This window comes from Pieris brassicae, chromosome 3 (genome assembly GCF_905147105.1).
Source record: "Pieris brassicae chromosome 3, ilPieBrab1.1, whole genome shotgun sequence".
In the NCBI taxonomy this organism is placed as follows: domain Eukaryota; kingdom Metazoa; phylum Arthropoda; class Insecta; order Lepidoptera; family Pieridae; genus Pieris; species Pieris brassicae.
Genome location: NC_059667.1, coordinates 20,857,252 through 20,883,489, shown reverse-complemented (window position 1 = coordinate 20,883,489; position 26,238 = coordinate 20,857,252). Strand labels below are relative to the sequence as shown.

Here is a 26,238-nt window from a genome sequence, read left to right as displayed (position 1 = left end):
GCCCCTCTTGGCAAGCTCACTTTGAACCTCCTCGAGCTCACGAATACCATCAATCTTAAACTGTGAATAATGTGGAACTGTGTAAGGTGCTCCATGACCGTGCCCACCCATATTTGTAGGGATATCTGTATTGATATTAGAAAACTGTCAAAACAAAGTTCTAACCTCTGATAAATATTACATAATTATTATTTTGAGAAAAGAAATAAACCTTAATTACGCTTCTTAATATTTCAACATGACTTACATGAACTACGAATCAAATTTGGTTACAATTTTCAAAGCAAAAAGAAAAAATATATATTTAATTTGTGAATTGTAATAAGTCAAAATACTAAATAAATAGATTACAAAATACAAACCTTTTCAAATATAGACTGACCAGTGACGACTACAGAATAATATTAAAACTACGAAACTTTATAGTAAAATGCCATAATATATATACTGTACTGTAAGTTGTAATTTCTCAAGCAGGTCTGTGGTGCTACCTCATCTATACTACTTGATGCTTACATCGATTGTGTGTTTCTCTGTGTCAATAGCGATTAGCGCACAGAATACTTTTATATTAGCTTATTGTGTTGTGGTATTGTGTTGTTTGTGGTGCTCAAGACATGTATTTTAAAAATAAAAAATGTTACCAAATGTCTGAGTCGGCTTACAACTAACATTTATCTGAACCGGTTTCTCATTGTTAATGTTTAGCAATTATTTATAATTAGTAGAAGGATAATTAAAGCGGGTGCTGTATGCTTAATGTGTGCAATATTTACTGTTGAAGCCGGTCGTGCTGCTCGGTATTTGATTTAATTATTGTGTATTGCATTTTTGAAAATGAATATTATGTGTTTATAAATAGAAAAAACAGTAACCACTACTGTTTTTAGAAGTACATTATTATCGTCGAGTGCGTAATGATTACGAAGTGAAATAGTTGGCGCAAAGCGTAAAATGTATATTGCGCGAAAGATGTATTGGGTAGTACTTGTGGCTGTGGCGCTTTGGACGCCGGTGACAGCCCTCGCCGATCCGCCTACACTCCCTGGTAAGCCACTAGTGAGAAAAAGAAGAGGCACTACCAGTGTTGAATAATGCACTCAAGATTTCTGCACCTATGCATGTTGGGATTACTTAAAATCATAATGCATGCTTTTAAGAAGCTTTTGTTAAGGTAATATGGTGTTAGCATGCCTATTGGATGCCTGTATGTAATATTAATTCTTGTTAACAGTATTTAGTAGTTTTCTGAAATAAATTGATCAGCATTACCTGGCAATCATTCGGCATATGGGGACACCAATTTAGTGGATGTACCAACCATTAGACACTTCCAGTCCTTAACTTTAGTGGCTTCATTATGGACAAACCAGAGGCAAGGCAAGCCAGAGGTGTCAGATCTCACGTCACTTGGACAGTTAAGACTGCTGGAGGGGAAGCCGAAAGGCATTTTCCCTTGCCATGCTGTGGCCTTATTATTATTAATATGTATGAAGACAACTACTTAAATGGTTAAAATGAATAGTAAGATGAATAAATCACTCATTTAATAAATAAAGATATCATTTAATTAGCTTGTTAATTAATTTATAAATGTTCATTACAAAACAAAATAATGGTCACTATTGTTATTCTAAAAGTAGATTCTCATTAAGTGAAAGAAAAAAATACTTGAATATCATTTTTTAGATGGAAACTAGTTAGCCTGCATTTAGCATGCTTACTACTATATAAGCATGCAAATTTACATGGATTTTACTCTTTAGATTAAGTTGTCTGATCCCACATCTGATATGCACAATAATTTACGAAATGCATACAAATCAACCTAAGTGAAATCTATATCTTAGATTATAATATGTAGTCTTTATTCACCATTTAAGTTTCCAATTGATTTTCTAAATAAAGTATAATGGATAAGTCTGTGTTCGCCTTAAACATTTATGAAACTAGGCCTGATGGTGACTTAAAACTACACCCTTATAAAAAATATGTTGTGATCTGCTTTATACCAATTTTATTAATTTTGTGGGTTTTCTTCATTTGAAAATGCTTTAACCAGTATTAGTTACTATACTGCTTTTAGGCAGTCTCGAAAATAACGATTGTTCCAAAGTTCTTGCTTTCTTATATTAGTTATATTTTTAACTAGCGATAATGACATGAAAATAAACTCCTTCATAAACGCGCGTTATAGGATAATAGTACTTTTGAATGCAGCTTTTTTAACATTTCCTGACACAGTTTTTTCAATGTCGAGAAGATAACAATGCAACGGCAGTTTAACCTTTTATAAATTTTCTTTTTATAATCATAACAATAAACTGGATCATGGTGGCTGTGAGGGGTTGCTTTAGCAACGCTTCGACATGTACAGCCCCGTATTTTTGGCAAGTTCTCAAGAAAAACCCCAGAGATTTTAAAGCTTACTTACTTTACGTCTCGGCTTGATATCTTAGGAACCCCGCATACAACGATTAAGGAATTGATTTATTCAATTACGATAATATATAGATAACTGCGGGTCGTCGCACATGCTATAACTCTGAACCGTTGTACCCTGTATACTAGAGTACTATTATTGTATAGAGACTACTTGAGACTACATAAAGGCGCTCAGAAGATAAACGGAAAGTTTTCTTGCCGATTGTTGAACTTGATTGATACCTCCAACCGTAGCGCGTGTGATAACCCCGAGATTGCACGTCTCACCTCGACAATATCGTAGAAATCGGGATCGAAATTACGGGATGCCATGATTTTCTTCCTTATATTGGAATTTGCAGCAGGTCGCAGAGTACTTTGAAGTGACGAGTTCTGTCCGTACTGTACACTTCATTTAGTGTCTGGTTTCAAAGTAAACTATTATACTATATCGTCGGAGGCATTTCACGTTAAGACTAACGATATCTGTTGAACTCAGTCGACCAGCAGAACTATATCAACTTGGGTACCTGCTAAATGATAATTTGTTTGAATAGCGTCATACCATATGTAACATTGCGTGCACTACATAATACGCAATGCGCGTTATGAGGGGTTGGCGTGCGCATGCCACTTGATCTCGTTAACGCTTCCTGCGTGGCCGTCACACACCGCAACCAAGTCGAGGCCTTTTGTGATACATATCGGATTTCCAACTGAATATATATTTAACCTGCTTTTAGATATAGTGGTAACAATACAATTTTAGATATTACGTAGCGAGCTTCCGTAATGATATACGCCAGAGTGTGTACAACGCGTGTCCAGTCCCAAAAGTCAGAAATTAATTATTACACCAGTTTACGGAATAACGAAAAATACAGGAAATAAAATTTAAACGTTTTCATGCCTTGGGCTGTTTTTCTTTTATTTTATCATAGAGTCAACTAAATGACGATTATGTAGGGGTTCGAAGAAATGATAAAGTAAATGATGTATTCTGATAAATGCAGCTTACAAATGAAGGCGTTTGTTTGTATCGGTGACCTCAAACGCTACGATAATGACATACCTTATCACATAACTTTAGCTGGATAGATACAGAACTTAAGTATTCGTTATGTGACTCAAATGAATACAATATATATATATACACAACACTAAAGAGTCACTGGGGGGTTCACGAAACGTTTTACTATTGGATACAGAAAACGTTTTGGCGGCGTTTCATGGGGGGGGGGGGGGGGTCAAGAATCTCCAACCCTTCCACCTCTCTTACTCTATACCACAGTTTTGCAGAGATTTGTAAGGATTCTGTTAGTAAGCAATAGTTTTTAATTATAAAGCATGCTGTGTTTGCCTGTTAAAGGGTGTACAATTAGTTTTTGTTTCTGTGTGTTCCTTGATGTAAGATTTTATTGTAATACCGTTGGCAAACCTTTTTTAAATAAACAAATAAACACTATGTAATCAGTGATCAATACGGCAATGTCAAAAGGTGCACTGTATGGTGCTGATTACATTGAAATTGAAGCTAGCGATACAATCATTTTATTATCATCTACTGTATAGTTACTGTTGTGTATTATTTTGCATTATTAATCACTAGAGAATATTTATTACTGTTGCTTAACAATTGTGGTTAAAATTTGATGGCTATTTGAAAAGCTTTTTCCCATCGATACATTAACGATATTATATATATACTATACAAATGTTATAGTGATGAAGGCGCTTTATTTTTGTATGTTTGTACGAATAAATTGAAAAACTTTTGGCTGATTTCCCAAAATATTTTCACCTTTGAAGAAAATAAAAAATATCTGAGTTGTATAAGCAAAAAAATCAGTCATGCGAAGTTGGGACACGGTGCTGTCTACTTAAGATGCACTGGTTATTATGACTGGTGCATTTCTATTCAACTGCTTTGCATCTTACATAAATATTAACCTAACATATTATAACTAGTCTAGCTATAAATACTTTTACATAAAAACTTTTTTTTTCAACATTTTATTTTGAATTTAGAACTATTTTAATAACATCTTTTTTTAAGCTGAAACTTGAAGATTTTGCGCCATTTCACATACTATTATGTTTTCATTATCAAATTACAATATAGAATGGGTTGTTAAAGAAAATAGGATTGCAGTGATAGCCTTGCACAAAGTGGGTATGGAGCCGTCGGTCATATTACATACACTTCAAAATCTTGGTATCAGCCGTATGTTCGTGTATCGTACTATCAGCAGATACAACACCACTTCGTCTGTCGAAGACCAGAAAAGATCGGGGGATCGAGGCCGCGTGCTGTCAGAACTATAAAGACTTTGAATACTGTTAAAGCCAGAATTCTTCTAAACCCCATTAGGGAGCAAAAAGTCTTATCGCGAGAAATGAAGATTCCCGCTAGGACTGTTGCGTATTAGAAAACAAAGAGAATCCCGAAATCCTGAATCCCGGTGCTTATCGTCGATAAACAGGACATGCACTAAATCAATCTTTACAATTAAATACTGTGGATCAATCAAAACGCCTTTTGTCACGACAGAAGGTGAGAAGCACAGAAATATCATCTTTATCGATGAAAAAGTTTTCATCATTGAAGCCTACAATAAGCAAAATTATGAAGTGTACGCTCACTGTTCTAAAGAAGCTGCTCAGGTGGTTGAAAAGGTAGAACATGGTCATTATTCTGCGTCAGTCATTGTTTGGAAGGTCGTCAGGATTCTTGTGAAAAAGAAGTGAAAACTACAACCAAATGAATCAATATACAGTCTTGGATCATGTTGTGAATCCTCTCAGAAATACAGTTTTCAAAAAAATACCGTGGTCTTTCCAGCAGGATTCTGCACCTGGTCAACGTTGTTTTCACCAAAGCCTGGCTTGAAACCAACGTTCTGGACTTTATAAGAGTTGAAAACTGGCCCTCATCTAGCCTAGACGTCAACTCTTTAGACTTCAAATTTTGGTCAGTTTTAGAGGTCTGCTCTAAACGACACGGCGATATTAAGTCTCTTTAAAAGTCTTTGGAGCGAGCAGTGGTAAAATTTTCCTTCGAAACAATGCGTAAATCCATAGATTCGTGGCCAAACAAACTAAGGCCTGTATAAAAGCCGAAGGATGGCCTCGAATAAAATATTTTTTTTATTTATTGCTGAGACTTAAATAAATATGTAAATAGGTATAAATTTTAATAATTTAACCCTCAAAGGCCGGCAATGCACCCACTAAATATGGGTGTCTATGGGCTGCGATAACTGCCCCTTTTGGGCGTTCCGCAGGTTGTTTTCCCCCTTATAATATAAAAAAATATATTACATTCGTTCATTAAGAAAAATCCATTTTCATTTGTAACAGTACTTGGCTGGGCTAGGCATATTATATATAAGTAAATCATTTGGTAATTGTGTATACTGTATACTAAGGAATAGGAACTGTGTTAATTTTAGGGTAATGTAATAATGTATCGGATTTAATTTTGAATATAATATACTCATCATGTTTTATCATCTGCAGGCGTGCCTGGTGAAACAGATGAAGCATGTAGTGTAGGTTCGTTTCGCTGCGCTGATGGGTCTCGCTGCCTACCAATCGCGTGGCGTTGCGATGGACGCGCCCATTGCGCTGATGGGTCCGACGAACTCAATTGTACATCCGCCGCATGCGCAGCAGGGCATTTCAGATGTGCACGGTCCGCCCTCTGTATTGCTGCCAGTTGGCGGTGTGACGGAGATGCTGATTGTGGCCCAAATGATAATTCGGATGAGGATCCTTATATGTGTAAGTTTCTATGATGGGTTGTTTTTAATAAGACTAAACAATTTGTGATCACTGAATGATGAAGGAAAAAAATGACTATAATATTTTTTTAACTTAAGAGAACAAAGTAAGAGTAACTTTCGTACCAACACGTATTTTATTTCATTAATAGGCCGTGCATTAAGCCGTTAATGGCAATTTTGACAAAAAATAAACTACAGTTGTATATAGAAACGTATCTCAAGGCTCGTCATGTCTTATTTCTTCCAAAAAGTTTTATCAACTTGGTAAATAGAAAACGGTTAGTTTGATTTTGTATTTGACTTTGGTTTATGGAATAGTAAATCTCCCAAAACGGATAGGAAACCTTAGGAACTCTTATTTGCAAAATTATATGTACGTGAATGGTTAATATAGAGTAAGTAAACCAAAAATCCTCTGTTATTTAAAGCTACCCGATGACGCAGGAACCGTATATTTTTGTCCTGGCGTACAACAGAATATAAGCAAAATAATTAAATTTTAATTGCTATGTAATGAAGGAATGCAATGTATCAGTCGAAGAGAGTGCCTACGTCTGGCTATACTCCCGGGGCGTAACTCGATTTAGGAAATCGCCACGATTATAAAAATAAGAAAGCCTGAAGGACCAAAATGTACAGTCTTAGCTCGTAGAGTAATATTATGTGAAGTTGATGTGAAGAATAAGTTTATTTATTTTCCTCTTCACAACTTCACATAAAACGCGTAAATTGGAACGTACGTTAAAAATAGTCTTTATCAGATTCTACATAGTACAACGATAAGTCTCAAACAATCAGTAAATTAACGACGCTCGGTGATTATAGATTACATCTCATTCTTGAGCCTTAAATTGGATTGGCGACTTGGCTTCAAGAATGAGAGTTGTGAGCGAGTTTTTCAGATAAATAAGTCTCAATATATCCCTAATATCAGTGTACTTTACAGGCGAGAAGGACTTTAAGTGCTGGGGCAACAGGGCGCGTTGCAGTACGCCTGTAGATGGCAGGTTCAGCTGTGTGCCTGTGTACCAATTTTGCGATGGCACCAGACATTGTCCAGATGGAAGTGATGAGTGGGATTTCTGTGATAACTGTACGTATATTGACATCTTCAATAGGTAGCGTTAGACTTTATTATTGTATGGCTATACCTTCTGCAATTTGCCGAGTCATTTTTTTTTTATTCCTACATGATGCTTGGCAGACACATGCAACTTTTTCAATGCAAAGACTCCCCTCGTGAGTTGTGTGTTGCGATAATGCGGGCTACTCGATTGTGAGGAAGTTGTATGGATGTTCGTTTATATAACATATTTTCATTAGTATCCGATTGTCCTCCTCGTAACACGCGTAATGTTTGAGAGCAAGAATATTAGAAAATAAAAAATTTTACGTCCTGGCGTCAATATAATGGTTTTTTAAACATATATATATTAATGACGCTACGACCTGTTACGTGATCGTTTGTTTTTTCTATTGTATTCTATATAGCATCTGCCTTCTGTGTATGTCAACTTTTTTGGTCTAAGGCATGCCAGATTCCTCACGATGTTTTCCTTCAAAGTACGAACGAGTATTGAATGCGCAAATAGAAAGTCTATTGGTGTACAGCCATATATAACCCATATGGAGGTTGTAGTAGTCACGTGATCGAGTCTCGCTTTGCGAACTGTTCGAGATAATTAAATAAATTATTTATTTCCAATATTAATTAATTTACATACGAAGGGTGATTTACAAAAACCGCACAATCAAAACACAATAGAAAATGCCGTGGATTTATTCAAGGGTTTATTTCTTGAAAAATCAATGAGGAAATTATGGGCACAAATTAATCGCAGAGATGCACTAATTACACACAAAAACAATCACTTATTACTTCACTATGCACACTTCATACAGTACTTTATCACTTGTATTCACTTTATTCGCACTTTATCGCTTCGGTGTTTCTCGCTTGTTATCGCATTCAAAACTAAAGACTACTCGCGTTTCGGCTCGCTTATATATCCCTGGGAATAATTCTAAACAATATTCGAGAACTTTCTAGGCGGGCTTGCTACTGAGTAGCGATTGCATCTAGAACGTCCGCACTCTTTGTCTCTTTCGCACGTTGCTCCGTCCTTGTCGTACGGCGTTCTAGAGGGCTCAGTCTAGTTTCGAGAAAGTTCTGATCTTCTCTCTCTCTCGTATCATTTCGTCCTTGTCTCACACCTAGAAAGTTTGGTCTAGAATATTCCTTCATCAAAACGCCTGAAAACGGGTCCACTGAAAACTGCACCACTCTACTATACATGTTCTGAAACCGACAGAAAAAAGGTTTCAGCTTCCTGAAAACTAGGGTAACATTATGGAAATTACAATTTTCTAATATGTAATTGTCCCTATCCTGAAACGGTCAGAAATCATATTACAGCCTGCTGAAAAGTTCTCTAACTAGTGGAAAAATCTAGAAACATTGCAGTCGATCCGTCTTCGTAACAATATGTATAATTAAAGACACTTAAATTTTTTTTTGTCATAGTACCACTACGTCAGTATATCAAAATTTCTAATTTGAAAACTTCCGAACAATCAGTTCAATTATCTGTTTCTATTAGGGCAATAGGTCTGTTTTTTTCTTTTATAAGGAAACTTCATTGCAGTCATGATTTGCATAAAAATTAGCGTAATGGTTACTGAGTCCGTCATCTTTTGTATACGTGGAAATGGCTTCCTATTGCGTTTAATTTAATGAATAATTCAGTCGGAGCTTTTTAATTATGATGCGACACGAACATTATTAAACGTATATGAAATGTATAGGTTTTTTCTGCAAGGGTTTCTATAAATAATAAGCAGCATTGGTGAGTAGGTAGAAATGTGTTTTTTTTTAAATAAATGTTTTAATTCTAGTTACGACTAGCCAATGTTCGTCAGTGGGTTGTCACGACTGCCGACCGACGCCTCAAGGCCTGGCCTGCTACTGTGCGCCTGGGTATGAGCCACAGAATGGAACCTGCGTCGGTTAGTACTAAAAATTTAACGCCTGTATGTAGGTATTGATTTCCTAAAAGAATAATAACCATTCAAATTACAGATTAAAATCACGTCATCTTAAAAAGAAACTCAAAATCCTCCACCTAAAGTTTCTCCAATATTACTGAGCTCTGTCAATCTTATTCAACTCAACCAACTGGACTAATCAGAGCTGCACTCTGATGCATTTGATGTTCTATTTTTGATTTTATTATATTGAATTGGTGTATGTATTTATAGACAGCGACGAATGTCAGTGGCTCGGCTTGTGCTCGCAGAGATGTCATAACACACCGGGCGCGTATACGTGCGCGTGCGCTACAGGGTATACGCTCAAGAGTGACCATCGCTCGTGTGCTGCTATCAATGGTGAGGCTTGGCACATCCTTTGTTTTAGATTTTTGCTGTATAGAAAAAAACGTCAAACTGTATAGAGATACAGTTTGTAAAAATAAATAAAAATTGTATGAAAAAATAAAAATATCCGACTTTCATTAAAAATATTAGGTTACTTTTAACTGATATGTCTGCAATGCAAACAACTCTTTGCGACTACTAAGGACTGATAAAAAAGAATGAACTAAAGGTATAGAATCATCACAGAAAAGACTTCAACATGAATGAAATATAAACAACACTTACACCGCTGGTTCAGCAAGCCAAATTGTATCATGGCTTTCAAAATTTTTATATATCACTATTTTCGTATTATATATATATATATATATACATACTTTTTTTTAGATCCTGTGGGTGAGGCGTTGTCTTTGGTAGCAGTGACGCAAAGTGACGTAAAGCGCGTTTGGGCCGACGGACACAAATCGATTGGCAATAAGTCGCTGTTGGCACTTAACGTTCGCGCTATTGACATACTTTACTCAAATAGGTAAGGAAAATTATTTATTAGGTAATTATTATTCAAAAATGTTAGACATTGGCGTTGTTTTGGATTATGTGTTATAGAAAATGGTGTAAGTATTCTTCTTACTCTGTTTCAATCAAATTTTTCATGGAGTGTTCAGAGGAGTTGTTCGGATTAATCCTGGAGCTGAGTTTCATCATCGGACGTTGAAACAAACTACAAATACCATCCGTCCTCCTATCCCTCCATATCACCTCGATGTTCGTCGTTCAACAACTGAGTGTTTTTTAAGGCGGTTTTTACTATTTGGAATCAGGGTTATTTCCAAGAAAAGAACGTACAAATTATTTAAAGGCCGGCAACGCACTTTCGAGCCTCCTGCCCGTTTGCTTTCTGATATATAAAATATGTCTTTTTTTATTTGTTACGCACTGAGCCAATTTATATATGTTACGATTTTTCATTTTGTAAACATAATATGTGGGAGTCTGTTAATATAATCGTATTTTTTTTTCAGATCGATCTGTTACATTCACCACAATGTGAGTCGTTCAGGCATTGTGTGCGCACGCGCTGATAACTTCTCGCAACGCACCCATCTACGTACACCTGATCTATTTCCCGATCTGGAATGTAAGTGATATTTATTCATACATCCAATAGACATCCCTCTGGTTTTAGGCTCAGATCATCTGATTCAATGTTCATTTATTTTTAACATTATTCAGTAATCTGTGTCGTCCGTGTGTAAAAAACGAACACACGAAAGTGGTTTAATGATATTTTTAGGATCAGAAGTCGGAGTTTATTTAATAATAAAAACAAATTACACTGTTTAATTATTATTTTAAACTCAATTTAAACACTTAACTACGACATTTAATTCTTCACTTTTCTAATCAATTATAACAACTTACAAACAGCTGTTAATATAATGCCCACACTACTACAACCTTTCCGGACGCCAGAAAGCAATTGTGATTGATTGCTTTTATACTATTCGTAAGATGACGTCACAATAATTTTCTAACTAACCAAACAATATGTATTTAATTTTGGATGTAAGAAAATCCGGTTTGTACACATTAGTGCAATTAGAGACTGAATACACGCCCACGTTCAGAATGCTTTACTGCTAGACATATTTTATGTTCCTCACATCAACAGTAACTATGGCAAAAACTCAGTTTTGTATCGCGCAGCCCGGACATACAAAGACCAATTTAAGCCTTGAATATGGTTAAAAGGAGTAAGAATATCCATAGCTAAATCACCTGCATCATGAGCATACCCCACAAACACAGCTTCACGTACATACCCTCAATTTAACACCATCACCACAACACAGCCAGTTTGGGTATAACTTAGTTAATGTATTGAATATTTTTTATTGATTTTTCCATTTTGTAAATATTATGCATTTCATCTTTGGCTATATTTTTTGTGTAATTGTTTGTATATATAATTTTTGTTAGCTGTAGGATTACCAAATAAATAAATAATTAATATAATTCATAATTGTCCCTATCAATATACCAATGCAGTGAGTTGTATAGGTGTATATTGTATATGTGGATAAATATAAATATATAAAGTTTATCGTACGATCATGTTGATGCACGTGAAAAAAAACGATTTGTGCAATAATTACCAAAGTTGAAAGAGGTTTTGTTAACGAAAAGGAAATGTTTACGCATTTTCCTTACTTAAACATACAGTTGTATGTGGAACTAATCAGATAACCAGATGGGCCATACTCAGTCCAGTTTGTGTAGTTTCAACAGCAACATCAGCTTCAGAGACCTTTGGAGTTGCTCTGGCATTCTTCGCGGATAGACCATCAGTTCTACAAACAATTTGTAATATTTTTTTTAACAGCGGTATCCCATCTGGCGGTGGACTGGATCTCTGGTAACTGGTACCTGTCAGACGAAGCCCGCGAAGTGATCTACGTGTGTGATCACGATTTTCGCGCCTGTCGCTTACTACTCGACACTGCTCTTAGTAAAGTTCATGGATTCGTAGTGGATCCACTTGTTGGGTGAGTGTATAATAAAATAAATGCTTATGTCTTTCTGTCGTCTTATCTATATCTATATAGTATATAATATATATATATATATATATATTATATATATATATATATATAATTCTACTTTATGTGTGTATGTTCACTGAACTCTGAATGAATTTTTGTCTCCATTTCGCTGGCGCCCTGGATGGTTTAGTTTCACAAATCAGCCTGGCTAATGGCGCTGCAGTCGGTATCTAGGTTATTTATCAATACACTAAACAGCAAACAGATGGTATATAAATCTTCTGTGCATGTGTTGGTAATTTAACTGCTGAACTGCTAGACAGATTTCGATGAATTTTTTTGTGTATTATATATAATATCAAACTATTCGAAATAAACTCACACAAATTAATATTCGATGTGGAATTCGATTCTGCCTAAGTACATATTTTGGCATGACTCTGAGGTTCGAAAAACTAACACAGACACAGCGCACGTATATTTGTACGTGTGTATTTTACGCATAGATATACATTCACGCATACTTAAGGTCTTATACGGATGGGGTATAATAACTATCATATTCAATTAATAATTTAATTTAATGTTTTGTTTCGATTACAACTGATAACAACTATTAACATATGAGCATCCAATAACAAGCCACCAAGCGCATTGACTCACGTACCACTCCCAGGTTACCTGCGTGTACGCACACATACGAGTATATTTTTTGTAGTTACGTGCGTTACTTTTGTTTGATTCTCAGTACCCCTATAGCCCCTATAGCTACTACTACGACAACTATTTTTTTTTAATGTTTTATACATGTACCATACATGATACGGAATAATTATAATCTAGTTACATACACCACAGTTACATACACACTCCTAGTGTGGGGACGAGCGATTTCTGTCAAGATTAATTATATCATTATGTGGTGATTTGTACACACTTACTCTGAATATACATACTACTAGCTGTCCTGAAAACGTTGTTTTCATTAATGAATGAAACAAATTAATAATAAAATTATTACTTAGTGATGATCCAAAATTGTTGAAGACCTATTCTTAGGCTCTAGAATTTAAGAAACTGTTTTGTAAATAAATTTACTTTATTGTAATATTAAAATAGTCTAAGTATTATAAAATTTCGTGGAAACATTTTCATTTGTTTAACAGTGGCTAAACTCAGTGTTGCTAGTTCCATAATGTTTTTTTTTATTATATAGGGAAATGTTTTGGGCCGTATGGGGCGGGTCTCCTGCACAAGTGGAAGCCTGTTCTTTAAGTGGTGAAGCGCGGCGCAGTGTAGCATCGCGCAGACTTGTATACCCTTCAGCACTTACCATGGAGCCTGCAGCGCGGTTATTGTATTGGGCTGACGCGTATCTGGATACAATTGAACGCGTCCGATATGATGGAACTGGGAGAATGACACTACGTAAAGGTTACTCAGTAAGTTGTCTTATATATATTTGATGAGCTATCAACTATATTTTTGTGTTATTTACAATATTATCCTAGATATTATATTGGTAAGTTAGCTTTAAGGTATATTTAACTATAAAAATATGAATTAATTATAAATATAATCCAAACCAGCACACATCACCGCAACCTAAACACACACACTTTAACCGTGTGCGCACATGCAGTCCATAGCAATGACTTATGTAAGGGCAGCCTTCCCGCTATTACCGCCAGCATATTGTTTGATAGAGCAGTATTGGCCTAGTGGTATCAGTCTGTTGATCTCATCCTTGAGTGTTTTCGATCTTCGGCTGTGTGCCAATGCACCTTCTATCTATGTTTTATAACACTTGCTCGTACGGCGATGGAAAACATCGTGACTAAACCAGCTTGGCCGTTGAGACAATGTGTGTCAAGCACAGTGGGCTAATCACCTAGTTGCCTAAAAAAAAAAAAAATTATCACGAAACAGATGCCTGTTTTAAGTTATATAAATAACCTAAACGTTTACGCGAACACATATTGAAATATCTGACAGACCGATTGTTGATAAGAACTCAAAGCGTTTCGTAAATATTATGAAAAAGTCAAAATTAAAATAATTTTCGAAGAATTATTAGTAGAATGAATGAAGTAGAATTTTAATGACACAGTTGGCACAAATCTATATCTTTTTACATTCAGCTTCAACTAGATTGAAAAACTCATTATAGAACGCATTGTTAACGTCTGAATTTTTTATCAATTCTCCTTTGAGCTAAACTTCAACCAAAAATCACACTCATAATTGTATAGTTTCTGTATTTTTTCTGAAATGTTGTGTTATTTTTCTTTACGATATTAGCTTCATTCTAAAGGATTCGTTTGAATATTTTTCACAGAGCCAGAAGCTATACCACATAGCAGTACTGGAAGAGCGTGTATTTCTACCCGTTTGGACAAACAATACAATTACCTGGATGACTGCTAATGTGGTGACGCCGGCATCAGCTCCCATACCCGTTGGATCTCGGCCTACTGGGGTCGTGGTGTTTCATAGACAACGGCAGCCATTAGGTCAGTTTGAAAATGTGTTTATTAGCAATAGTCCAAAGTCAATTGATCAGACATGTTTGGCCTATATAACAAAATTTGAAATCTATATATGTAATATTATTTTGTACTTTTGTTATTGGTTTTTCAATTTAAACTCTACCGAGTAATGTATTTAGTTAGAACGCAATTTTTTTCAACAATGTTTCTATGGGAGCAACGGACAGGCATAAAGTGTATAATGTAATTCCAACTAAATTTGTCTTAGTTATTTATAAATTTTCTAACATCGTGCATGTTTTAAAATACAAGAAAATATGACGCACCATTTAAGGAAATACATATAAATCATATTAGGACTTTTATTTTCTCTTCGTGTTTGTGGTTGTCCTTGTCACATTAAATAAATAAATAAATATATATATGTCAGAAGGGGCTCAGACATCACTATAACACGAGATATAGTAATCAAATTTAATGATAATTAATAAACAATTAAAGTGGGTAGATTATTTTACAATTTGTGTAAGAAATACCTTCTTAAACCATATATCATTATTATACTAATTAAACCATAAATAACCTAACTACTAACTCAGACTTATCTTAAATCATCGTGATTTATGTGTCTTTTTACTTTCTATCTTTAATATTTTATTCCTGTTTAGTTTTTGTTTTAATAACTGTGTATTACATGTATTTTGCACTACTTGCCTATCTTATTTAATACATTTCTTTTTTATTTACTCACAGTGGTTGCCTGGAAGAGATCGCCCTTAAGCGATAAGGCCGCCAGTTGCCCTCCTTTTGATTTAATTATGTTAATTTTTATTTTTATTTTGTAGTGTAACGCAGTGTAAATAAATAAATAAATATAGTACACTAGCAGTGAGAGTAAAGTGACAGTTGGTTATGACTGCGGTCCGAGCACCTCGACGCATCAAGAGAAAATGCGTACCGATACTTTTTTTTATGGAATCTCGCTGTTGGCCTTAAGGGCCTTTACAGCTCAGCTCATTTTCGTGTTTTATCCCGCGGCTAGCGCAAGGGCGTCTCTTGTGAGACTGAAACCTCGGCTCGGGCAGTCGCAGGGTGGCCTAAAGGACAGACCGCGTACCGATACAGCGGCGAGGCGGGTATTTACACACCCGAAACGTAGTGACATATACAAAATAGCTAGGAAAAAACATATTAGGTCAGAAACAAAAAGCGCAAATTTAGCTATTGTTTACATTAATTTAAATGTTTCAGCCAAACACCCGTGCGCGATAAACAAAGGGGGATGCGATCACCTTTGCATCACGGCATATCGGGATGGTACAGCACACCCTCAGTGCCTTTGCAAACATGGGTATAGACTCGTCGGCCGTACCTGCGAGAGGGTCCAACTACCCGAGTGGATGTTAGTGTGTCGTGGAGCCCCACCATTGGTCCAAAGTGTGTCACTGGAGCCCCATAGTGAGGCCCTCTGGGAACCTGCGGCACCTGCAGCTCATGCAGCTCGGCCGACAGCCGCGGATGTTGATTTTGCTGCTGGGATGCTGTATTACTGTGATGTGCATAGGTATTGTGTTCAAAACTTATGAAACTGCTTCAAAATTATTATATTATTCAAAACGACAACATTCAATTATTAAATTAATTGAAGGAATAAGAATATCAATTATTTTGGTGACGTATTTTTAATTTAATTTTTTTTAAAAATAGTATTGAATTAATTTATTTTTATATTTCCATTCCACTTATATATAATGTATTGATATTGTAAATTTACATTTATAATATAACATTTGGGATTGTCGTTTATTGATTTATGCCTTAAAAGAAAATAGTAATTTCCTTGTGTGTATAACATTTACGATTTACGTACCACAGATTTAATATGACTGGTATCCATACTATGGTACAGTTTTTTCAATATTATTATTGATTGAAATTTTTTCTTTAGATACGAGATAGTCCGTCAAAAACTGGACGGCAGCGGACGTGAAGTGTTCGTAGGGGAAGACGTCGACAACTGTGAGGGAATTGCTATCGACTGGCTCGGTAAAAAATCATATTAATATTATAATATAAGTTTTTACAGCGATGTAAGTGTTGAAGATGCACAAAATTTACTGGTTTTTTTTTATGTTTATTAAGATTGTACGAGCCAAGGCTGTACATTTTGCTCATTCAGGCTTTCTTAGAATTATAAGCGTGATAATCCCTATGTACGTGCATACGTACGTATCGTGACAATTTCCTATGTTTTACGTGCCATGGCTGTACATTTTGATCACTTATAAGCGTGACGATTTCACAAATCGTCAGAGTTACGCCCCGAGAGTATAGCCAGACGAGGGCACTCTCTTCTACATTACAGTTATTCGTTTCATAGCAATTAACTTAATCATGGGAGTTACACCCCGAGAGTATAGCCAGACGAAGGCACTCTCTTAGATTGTTAAAATTGCACTAATTCGGTAAATATTCTATTGTAATACGCGAGCGGTTAATATAGAGTAAAACAAGAAACCTCTGTTATTCAAAGCACCCCGATGAACCAGGAACCGTACACTTTGGTCCTTCCAGAATCGTAGATTTTTAACAAGATGTTTGTTAGAATACTTACTAGTTTTAAACTTACAGAACTTCTCACATATGCACTTATCTCTTGCACAAAAGTATTATGCGCTGTATTTTATGATTAATAATCTTAACATGTTAAATATTCTCGCCAGGTCGCAACTTATATTGGACGGATGATGCACTAGGTCGAGTTAGTGTAGCCCGCTTGGATTCACCGAAAACGCGCACTGTGCTTATAGCAGACTCTGACTTCAATCCTCGCTCCATCGCCTTAGACCCGTCTAATGGGTACGTAAATTCTCCTGTTTTATAATATATGGAAACTTGCGAGCCTCCTGGCAAAGTGTGTGTTCATGGGTGGCGGTATCACTTAGCATCACACTATTAAACAACTATATGTTTATAGCACTTGATAAAAAAAAATTAAATGGCTCTCTCCATAGTGGCTTATCATTAAAAAAAATCAAGGACACAACAACACGCAACACTCGTCGAGCGAGTTTGCTTATATTGCCGAAGCCGCGCACAAATAATTTGAAGAGGTCGATTGGGTATGAGGGTGTTCAACTGTTTAATCGCTTGCCATCTAAAATTCGCAATATTGGCGTGTTCGACAGATTCAAGGGGGCATTAAAAATGCATGTCAAAGTAAATGTAGTGAACTACAATTGGGACGTGTACCTCGCTCATAATATTTAGTTTCTCATGTAAATAAAATATAATTTTGTAATGAGAATTAAAGTTCTTTAAACATTATCATATGAAGGCTCATTTTGCCGGTGTGCTTCCTTTTATATAAAAAAAAACAAGGACTGGTGGCTCGCTATTCCATACTGGGACAGGTTTATTGGAAACGAAAATATACGTTTGGAAAAAGTATTTTTTTTAAATTAAAGCTGGTTAAACGGAAGTAAATATAAGAATTATATATCAATACCTCTATGAGTTCTACAAAGATTCAACTCTAGTAAAATATTTGGGTTTCAAATATTTGAATAAAAAAATTGGATTCTCGCAATATTTTTTTAATTAATTAAGATAAACACATAATGTGTAAAAACTTATGACGCACTTCACCGTATCCAACGAAGAGCGGTTCGAATCGTCGATTACCAATCCCTCTCCGAGCAGTTCGATCCTTTGCGTTGCGTAGAGATGTGGGGTCACTCTGCATCTTCTACCTCATTTACCATGGAGAGTTTCATCATCGGACGTCAAGGCAGAATACAAAATTTCACCCGTATCACCTCGACGTCCGCCGTTCCACGACTGAGCGTTTTTCAAGCCATTTTTACTGCGCACCACCGCTATGTGGAACCAGCTGCCCACTGAAGTATTTCCGAACCAATTCGACTTAGGGTCCTTCAAGAAAAGAGCGTACCAATTATTAAAAGGCCGGCAAAGCACTAGCGAGCCCTCTGGCATTGAAAGTGTCCATGGGCGGCGGTATTACTTAACATCAGGTGAGGTACAAGGTACAATAAAAGGAATAATAATAAAATTCTACTTTTAGCTGTGGCCTATGAGTGATGAATCATGAAACACGACAAAACTCTGTGTAATGCCATTATGGCAGCGACCTAACCATAATATTAACAACGATATGTTCACACAAGCATACTAATTAACATATTACAACTATATTTCTTGGAATCAACATAGTTTCAAAACTTCAGTGGTTCCCTCATATTAACGTTTGGCAAAGAGACTTAGTTCAGTAGCTTACGCGGTTAAAAAAATTCGCTCACTAACTGATGTCGATACAGCTAGACTTGTTTATTTTAGTTCTCTTCACAGCTTAATGACTTATGGCTTATAATTGTGGGATCTAAATATATAATTTGAAATCGCGCAATATATAATTTGAAATGTAGCGAATCTCTGAGAGATAAATTCAAGGAAACTAATATACTTACCTTTCCGTCGAAATATATTATGAAAATATTATGTATGTATACAAAAATAGTGATAAGTTTACTAGAATAGAACATACGCACAATGTTAATACTCGGAACAAACGCAGGCTGCAATTTTCCCGTACTAGACTATCTAAAGTTAGTAATTCTTTTTTGGGAAAAGGGATACTCTTCTTTAACAAAATCCTAGAGACTCTTTCATTTTATGAATTTAAGAAATTTATTAAAGAAAAGCTGTGTCAAAAGGCTTACCATGAACGATTATCTAGTCGATTAAGGGCCTGGGACTAATCCTACACAGGCTACTTTTAATTAATTTGTGATATTTGTTTTAAAATAAGTGTTGTTTGACGATTTGCTATTTTAAAATAGTACCGAATGCTTTTTTACGCCGGCTTTTTCTCTCGGCCTACATCCTCTGTCTTCTTAGCCGATGAGTAGGTATGTCTACTTATTTAAACTTATTGACGTGGGAAAAGTGATAAGTTCCATAATAAACATATTTTATTTATTATTATTTTATAGATGTTTTGTTGCATATGTTTAACTCATTGCTGAACATTTGTTATACAGAATAATTAAATGATTATATCAATTTTGCCATTATTAATCTGTACGAGAAAAGGCTGTACATTTTGCTCACTCAGGCTTTCTTAGTTTTTTAAGCGTGTCGATTTCCTAAATCGTCGGAGTTACGCCCCGAGAGTATAGCCAGACGTAGGCCCTCTCTTCTACATTACAGTTATTCGTTTCATAGCAATTAACTTAATCATGGGAGTTACGCCCCGAGAGCATAGCCAGACGTAGGCTCTCTCTTCTTCATTACAGTTATTCGTTTCATAGCAATTAACTTAATCATGGGAGTTACGCCCCGAGAGCATAGCCAGACGTAGGCTCTCTCTTCTTCATTACAGTTATTCATTTCATAGCAATCAACTTAATCATGGGAGTTACGCCCCGAGAGTATAGCCAGACGTAGGCACTCTCTTTAACTGTTACTTTGCAATCGTATTGCTATAGCAATAGCAATTAACATTTAATTATTTCGCTCATATTCTATTGTTGTACATGAGTGTTGAATACAGAGTAAAAATAAAACCCTTTATTATTCAAAGCACCCTGATGTCACACGAACAGTATATTATCATTGTAATACTTATTTCTATTTTTACGACTGTAGTGTTCGGGTGTAGTTGTCTAAAGTTTCGTTCATAATTATTCTATACAGTTAAAGTGATTGATTGATCGACATCTTCGTGTCCCTTAATGGCTTATTTTTTTCATATATAGTGTTATGTGGTGGACCGTATGGGAAGGCAGTACCAGCGCAACACGGGGTGGGCGTATTGAAACAGCGTACATGGACGGTGAGCGACGCCGTGTAATAATAGATACTGATCTGCACTGGCCTAACGGATTGGTGTACGATGTCAATACTGCATATCTTTATTGGTAAGACATTTATAATTGTATTGTATTTTGTTAACATAGCTTTTACACATTAAGAAAAACACTTTTTGAACGGTTTGAAGCAATGTATTATTATTAAAAACTTATAATTATTAACATAATTCTAAATATTTAATTTTTTCCGACGTTTCGCGTGCTTTTCAGCGTGCGTGGTCACGGTGACCAAAGTTCCGTTCAAAGAGTGTTTTTCTTATATTTATCATTACTAATGTTAGATTCCTTAGTCTTGGCTTGTTACAGTTTAATAAAAAAATCTTCAATTTATCTGAATGTAGTAAAAAATCTCCAGTTTTGTTGTGGCTTATAATTTGAATTAAATTTTTAGTCGTTGTTATTGTTTTCTTTAAAACATTGTGGTTAATTCAGATTGCAGCTAAATTTCAAGTTCACAATATAGTTTGTAAAAGTTTTCACTTAATCCTAACATCCGGAGCGCTATAAACAAAAATGTTTCTTATTATTTATTTCTTTTAATATTAGATTTAACGTGTTGTTCTATGGCAGGTGCGACACTTACTTGAATAAGATCGAACGCGTGCGCGTGGCCAACTCTGGTGACGTGGTTACGGGGTCAACTCGCGAATTGTTAGCAGTACATTCGGCCAGACTACCGCTGTCCAAACCCTATGGTCTTGCTTTGCGATCAGGTATAATTTAAAATATACTTATATATAGTATAGATTTTTATTTTGAACTCGTAACCTTGTGATGCAAAAGAACAGCTTGTAACTCATGCGCTAAAAAAACGCGCTTCAATAAAAGGTATTAACTTTGTAATATCACCGATGGGATCTATGATTCGGTTATGTTTGAATTTAATAAAAAAATTCAAGCAAATATACATTCACTGGATATATATTTTCACTGGTGTTTCGATATAGGCGAAGTGATATGGAGCGAGCACGGCACTGGACTAGTGCGTAAACTGCGCGGCAATGGCGCGATTACTGTACGAGCTTTCCCGCCACCTCTGTATGACATACGCTTTGTATCAAATACCACTAGGATCGGTATGTATTGTTCTTAACACACTCTTGAATATTGCGCCATTTTATACTAAACTATCTTGACGCAATCAAATAGTATCTGTTTTACATAGTCTGTTGTTAACATAGCTTTTAGACATTGAAAGAAAACACTTTAAAATTATGAAAAATAATTATAAGTTTACAATACATAGCTTCAATCCGGTTAAAAGGTGTTTTCTTTCAGTATCTGTTTTTCCTATTATACTAAACCTAATACAAGGATTTTTAAAATTTACATATACAACATATTACGTGTACGAGCCAAGGCTGTATATTTCGCTTTCTCAAGCATTCTTAGTTTTATAAGTGTGTCTGAAAATTATCCTCTATTATTTAAAACATCCCACGAACTGTTCAACACGATACACAATGCTATAAATGTATGTCTTATTTATTCTTATTAATTTCTAACTGAAGTGTATAATTATGAACGTAGGATCCAATGCGTGTACGCACAACAATGGAGGTTGTTTAGAGCTATGCCTGGCTCAAAGGGACGAACATACATGTGCGTGTGGAACCGGACGCGTGCTCGCCGCTGACGGGCGTACGTGCGTGGCCACGCCTCATGATACAGCACACGTTTGTCCCGCTAAACATTTTCATTGCGGCCGAGGGTAAGTGTCTTCAAATTTTGCGTCCTATTAAATTAAATCAGTTTCAGTATATATAAAATCCTTTATTTTAAACAAAAATAGAACTTACACTAAAAACATTTTTTTTAAATGAAAACACAGTCTCATCTTATTGCGCCAGATTGGTTTTGTGAATATAATGTAAAAAAAAAATAGGTATTATTAGTCTCAGAGCGAAAAATGATAACATTTAATAATTTCACATGGCACAATGAATGTGAAATTACGTTGGACTATTAGTATGGTATATTGTTAAGATGATACCAAGTAATTTGTGTTATAAACGTAGCCTTATTTTTTTTTTTAATAGGCGATGTATCGACGGATCACTGGTGTGCGATGGCGACGCGGACTGTCCAAACGGATCGGACGAAAACGCTTCGCCTACAGGGCCCTGTGGTAGGTCGCTATTTTTAAGTTGGTTCTACATTATTATTTATTTTCTTAGTTCAAATAGTTTAATTATTTTATAGTTTGTATTTTAACTTTTATGGTTGTTCGTATTAACTTGATTTCGCTGGTCGTGTCCACGTGTTATAGGGACGACACCGCTTTTTATATTTTTTTGTGTCTATGTCAATTTATATCATGTGTTTGTCCTAATAAAAAAAAATATTCTCAGGGAACATTACAAGTCACTATGTTACCAACTTCTTCAGTCACTTCTTCATACATTTATAGTTTTTTTTTCGCCGTTAGGGCGCGTTAACCATTGGATAATAAAAAAACCCTTTTCGCCCTCCTCTACTGCTTCATTTGAAAATCCTTGTATCTAACTTCTTTATTATGGCTACAGGTATGTTTGTCGTTGTCCGGATTTATAAATTTTGTGTTGTCATGTTTTGTTTTGCTATGCTCTGTATCAATTTTTTTATTAGTGAACCTTTTTGTGGATACATCCAATCTGTCTTATTTTTAACTTTTTATTATTGTATAGATCTGTTTTGTTTCCAAATAAATAAATAAATGATAGCTTAGATTCCAACGTATTCACGAGGAGAGCTCATCGTGTCAACCACAGACTTCTTACTATAATGGCAGCGAAAGTGGTAAAATTATTGCATTCATTTTTTTAGCGAACATGACCTGCGATGCCGAGCATTATATGCAGTGCGATGCAAACCGTTGCATACCTAAAGGCTGGATCTGCGATGGATTTAAAGGTAATAATTGGTTTATTTGATTAATAGGGATTAATGCCTAATGTTTTTTTTTGTGCTGTATTTGTATTGGAAAATAAATTCATACAATACATACATTATTTTTAATATTTATTGTATAAACATATAATGTTTATATCATCACGACTTGTTGAGATTTGTGAGAGGCACTACGATTCTCCACTTACTATATATCTCTCCCTTTATCCACTTTGACATTAAATGACATTAACCATGCATGCCTAAAATTACTCTTTTGTCTCTTTCTATCAAATTATGTTTACGCTGTGAAAGAAAGAGCTCGATGAGTATTACAGTTTCTGAATATGAAGGTATATCGCTGATACCTGAATTGAATTTTTATTTTTAAATATGTGTTTTTACCCAAATATTTAGATTGTCGTGATGGGTCTGACGAAAGTGGCGCATGGTGCGCGCGCGTGGAGTGCGGTGCCGCGCAGTTCGCGTGCGCACGTTCGAGACGCTGTCTCCCTGCCACTTGGCGGTGTGATGGCGCACCAGACTGTGGTCCACAAGATCGCAGTGACGAGCAAAATTGCGGTATTTATACAGAAGATTTAATTGGAATTTAAACAGTCGACGACCAATCACTTTCCGTGCGGGGCTTGATCCCTTGGCGTTGCGTAGAGATGTTGCGTCTCTCTGCATCTTCTACCGCATTTACCATGGGGAGTGTTGAGATGAGTTGTTCGGTCTAATACCCGCTGAGTTTCCTTATCCTGTCGTTCCACATTTGAGCGTTTTCTAAGGCAGTTTTTTCCGCGCACCACCACTATGTGGAACCAGCTGCCCACTGAAGTATTTCCGAACCAATTCGACTTAAGGTCCTTCAAGGAAGGAGCCTACCAATTCTTAAAAGGCCGGCAACGCACTTGCGAGCCTTCTGGCAATGTGAGTGTCCATGGGCGGCGGTATCACTTAACATCAGGTGAGCCCCCTGTTCTATAAAAAAAAGAAACCAAATACGCGATAAAAAGGCATTTAAGTTGATAAGTGAAACAAGATCCTGTGAACATGAAAAATGTACGCTGAAACGCTTTTAAAATTCCCCTTATTTTGTTTTAATCTATTTTGTCATTTAACAGAATCCGTGGAATGTTCAAGCGTAATGTTCAAATGTATGAATGGGGCGTGTGTACCCTGGGAGTACTACTGCGATGGACACGCTGATTGCACAGACGCATCTGATGAGCTCGCCTGTCGTGGACCAGCACGCCACACGACGTCCACGACCGCTACGCCCGCACGACGCAGGGGTCATACGGGACAGGAAGATCGCGGGGGCATATGTGAGCCTCATGAGTTCCAGTGTAATAATGGAGAGTGTATTCGACAGGTGAGGAGTAAATGTGAAACAAGTTTCGTCTCTCTCTGTTTACGCTGTGATGAATAGAGATAGCTACTGTTTTGCGTTTTTGTTGATAATAATATAGTTATCAGGTCCGTTGAGCCTCAGAGAGTCCTATAATAAATAGTAACCACCTTTCATCTCTTTCTGTTTACGCTGTGATGAATAGAGATAGCTACTGTTTTGCGTTTTTGTTAATAATAATATAGTTATCAGGTCCGTTGAGCCTCAGAGAGTCCTATAATAAATAGTAACCACCTTTCATCTCTTTCTGTTTACGCTGTGATGAATAGAGATAGCTACTGTTATGCGTTTTTGTTGATAATAATATAGTTATCAGGTCCTTTGAGCCTCAGAGAGTCCTATAATAAATAGTAACCACCCTTCATCTCTTTCTGTTTACGCTGTGATGAATAGAGATAGCTACTGTTATGCGGTTTTGTTGATAATAATATAGTTATCAGGTCCATTGAGCCTCAGAGAGTCCTATAATAAATAGTAACCACCTTTCATCTCTTTCTGTTTACGCTGTGATGAATAGAGATAGCTACTGTTATGCGGTTTTGTTGATAATAATATAGTTATCAGGTCCATTGAGCCTCAGAGAGTCCTATAATAAATAGTAACCACCTTTCATCTCTTTCTGTTTACGCTGTGATGAATAGAGATAGCTACTGTTATGCGTTTTTGTTGATAATAATATAGTTATCAGGTCCTTTGAGCCTCAGAGAGTCCTATAATAAATAGTAACCACCCTTCATCTCTTTCTGTTTACGCTGTGATGAATAGAGATAGCTACTGTTATGCGTTTTTGTTGATAATAATATAGTTATCAGGTCCTTTGAGCCTCAGAGAGTCCTATAATAAATAGTAACCACCTTTCATCTCTTTCTGTTTACGCTGTGATGAATAGAGATAGCTACTGTTATGCGTTTTTGTTGATAATAATATAGTTATCAGGTCCTTTGAGCCTCAGAGAGTCCTATAGTAAATAGTAACCACCTTTCATCTCTTTCTGTTTACGCTGTGATGAATAGAGATAGCTACTGTTATGCGTTTTTGTTGATAATAATATAGTTATCAGGTCCATTGAGCCTCAGTGAGTCCTATAAAAATAGTAATTACATTTCGTCTCTTTCTGTTTTCTCTGTGATGAAAAGAGACAGCTACTGTTTTGCGTTTTTGTTAATAATAATATAGTTATCAGGTCCGTTGAGCCTCAGAGAGTCCTATAATAAATAGTAACCACCTTTCATCTCTTTCTGTTTACGCTGTGATGAATAGAGATAGCTACTGTTATGCGTTTTTGTTGATAATAATATAGTTATCAGGTCCTTTGAGCCTCAGAGAGTCCTATAATAAATAGTAACCACCCTTCATCTCTTTCTGTTTACGCTGTGATGAATAGAGATAGCTACTGTTATGCGGTTTTGTTGATAATAATATAGTTATCAGGTCCATTGAGCCTCAGAG

The 26,238-nt window shown here is 35.9% G+C and overlaps 1 protein-coding gene across 1 annotated transcript in view; it reads left to right on the top strand.

The window, feature by feature from the left end:
* Nucleotides 1-228: 228 nt before the first annotated feature.
* Nucleotides 229-26,238, top strand: part of LOC123706626 (prolow-density lipoprotein receptor-related protein 1) — a 75,207-nt gene continuing 49,197 nt past the window's right edge. The window contains exons 1-21 of the mRNA XM_045655894.1: nt 229-1,048; nt 5,944-6,207; nt 7,156-7,302; nt 9,105-9,215; nt 9,468-9,596; nt 9,972-10,113; nt 10,607-10,722; nt 11,968-12,130; nt 13,344-13,569; nt 14,466-14,640; nt 15,868-16,180; nt 16,565-16,662; nt 17,340-17,475; nt 20,394-20,555; nt 21,078-21,220; nt 21,455-21,583; nt 22,038-22,218; nt 22,547-22,635; nt 23,313-23,399; nt 23,793-23,957; nt 24,503-24,753. Of these exons, the coding sequence (XP_045511850.1) occupies nt 955-1,048; nt 5,944-6,207; nt 7,156-7,302; nt 9,105-9,215; nt 9,468-9,596; nt 9,972-10,113; nt 10,607-10,722; nt 11,968-12,130; nt 13,344-13,569; nt 14,466-14,640; nt 15,868-16,180; nt 16,565-16,662; nt 17,340-17,475; nt 20,394-20,555; nt 21,078-21,220; nt 21,455-21,583; nt 22,038-22,218; nt 22,547-22,635; nt 23,313-23,399; nt 23,793-23,957; nt 24,503-24,753 (3,321 nt within the window). The 5' untranslated portion in view covers nt 229-954. The remainder of the gene's footprint in view (nt 1,049-5,943; nt 6,208-7,155; nt 7,303-9,104; nt 9,216-9,467; nt 9,597-9,971; nt 10,114-10,606; nt 10,723-11,967; nt 12,131-13,343; nt 13,570-14,465; nt 14,641-15,867; nt 16,181-16,564; nt 16,663-17,339; nt 17,476-20,393; nt 20,556-21,077; nt 21,221-21,454; nt 21,584-22,037; nt 22,219-22,546; nt 22,636-23,312; nt 23,400-23,792; nt 23,958-24,502; nt 24,754-26,238) is intronic.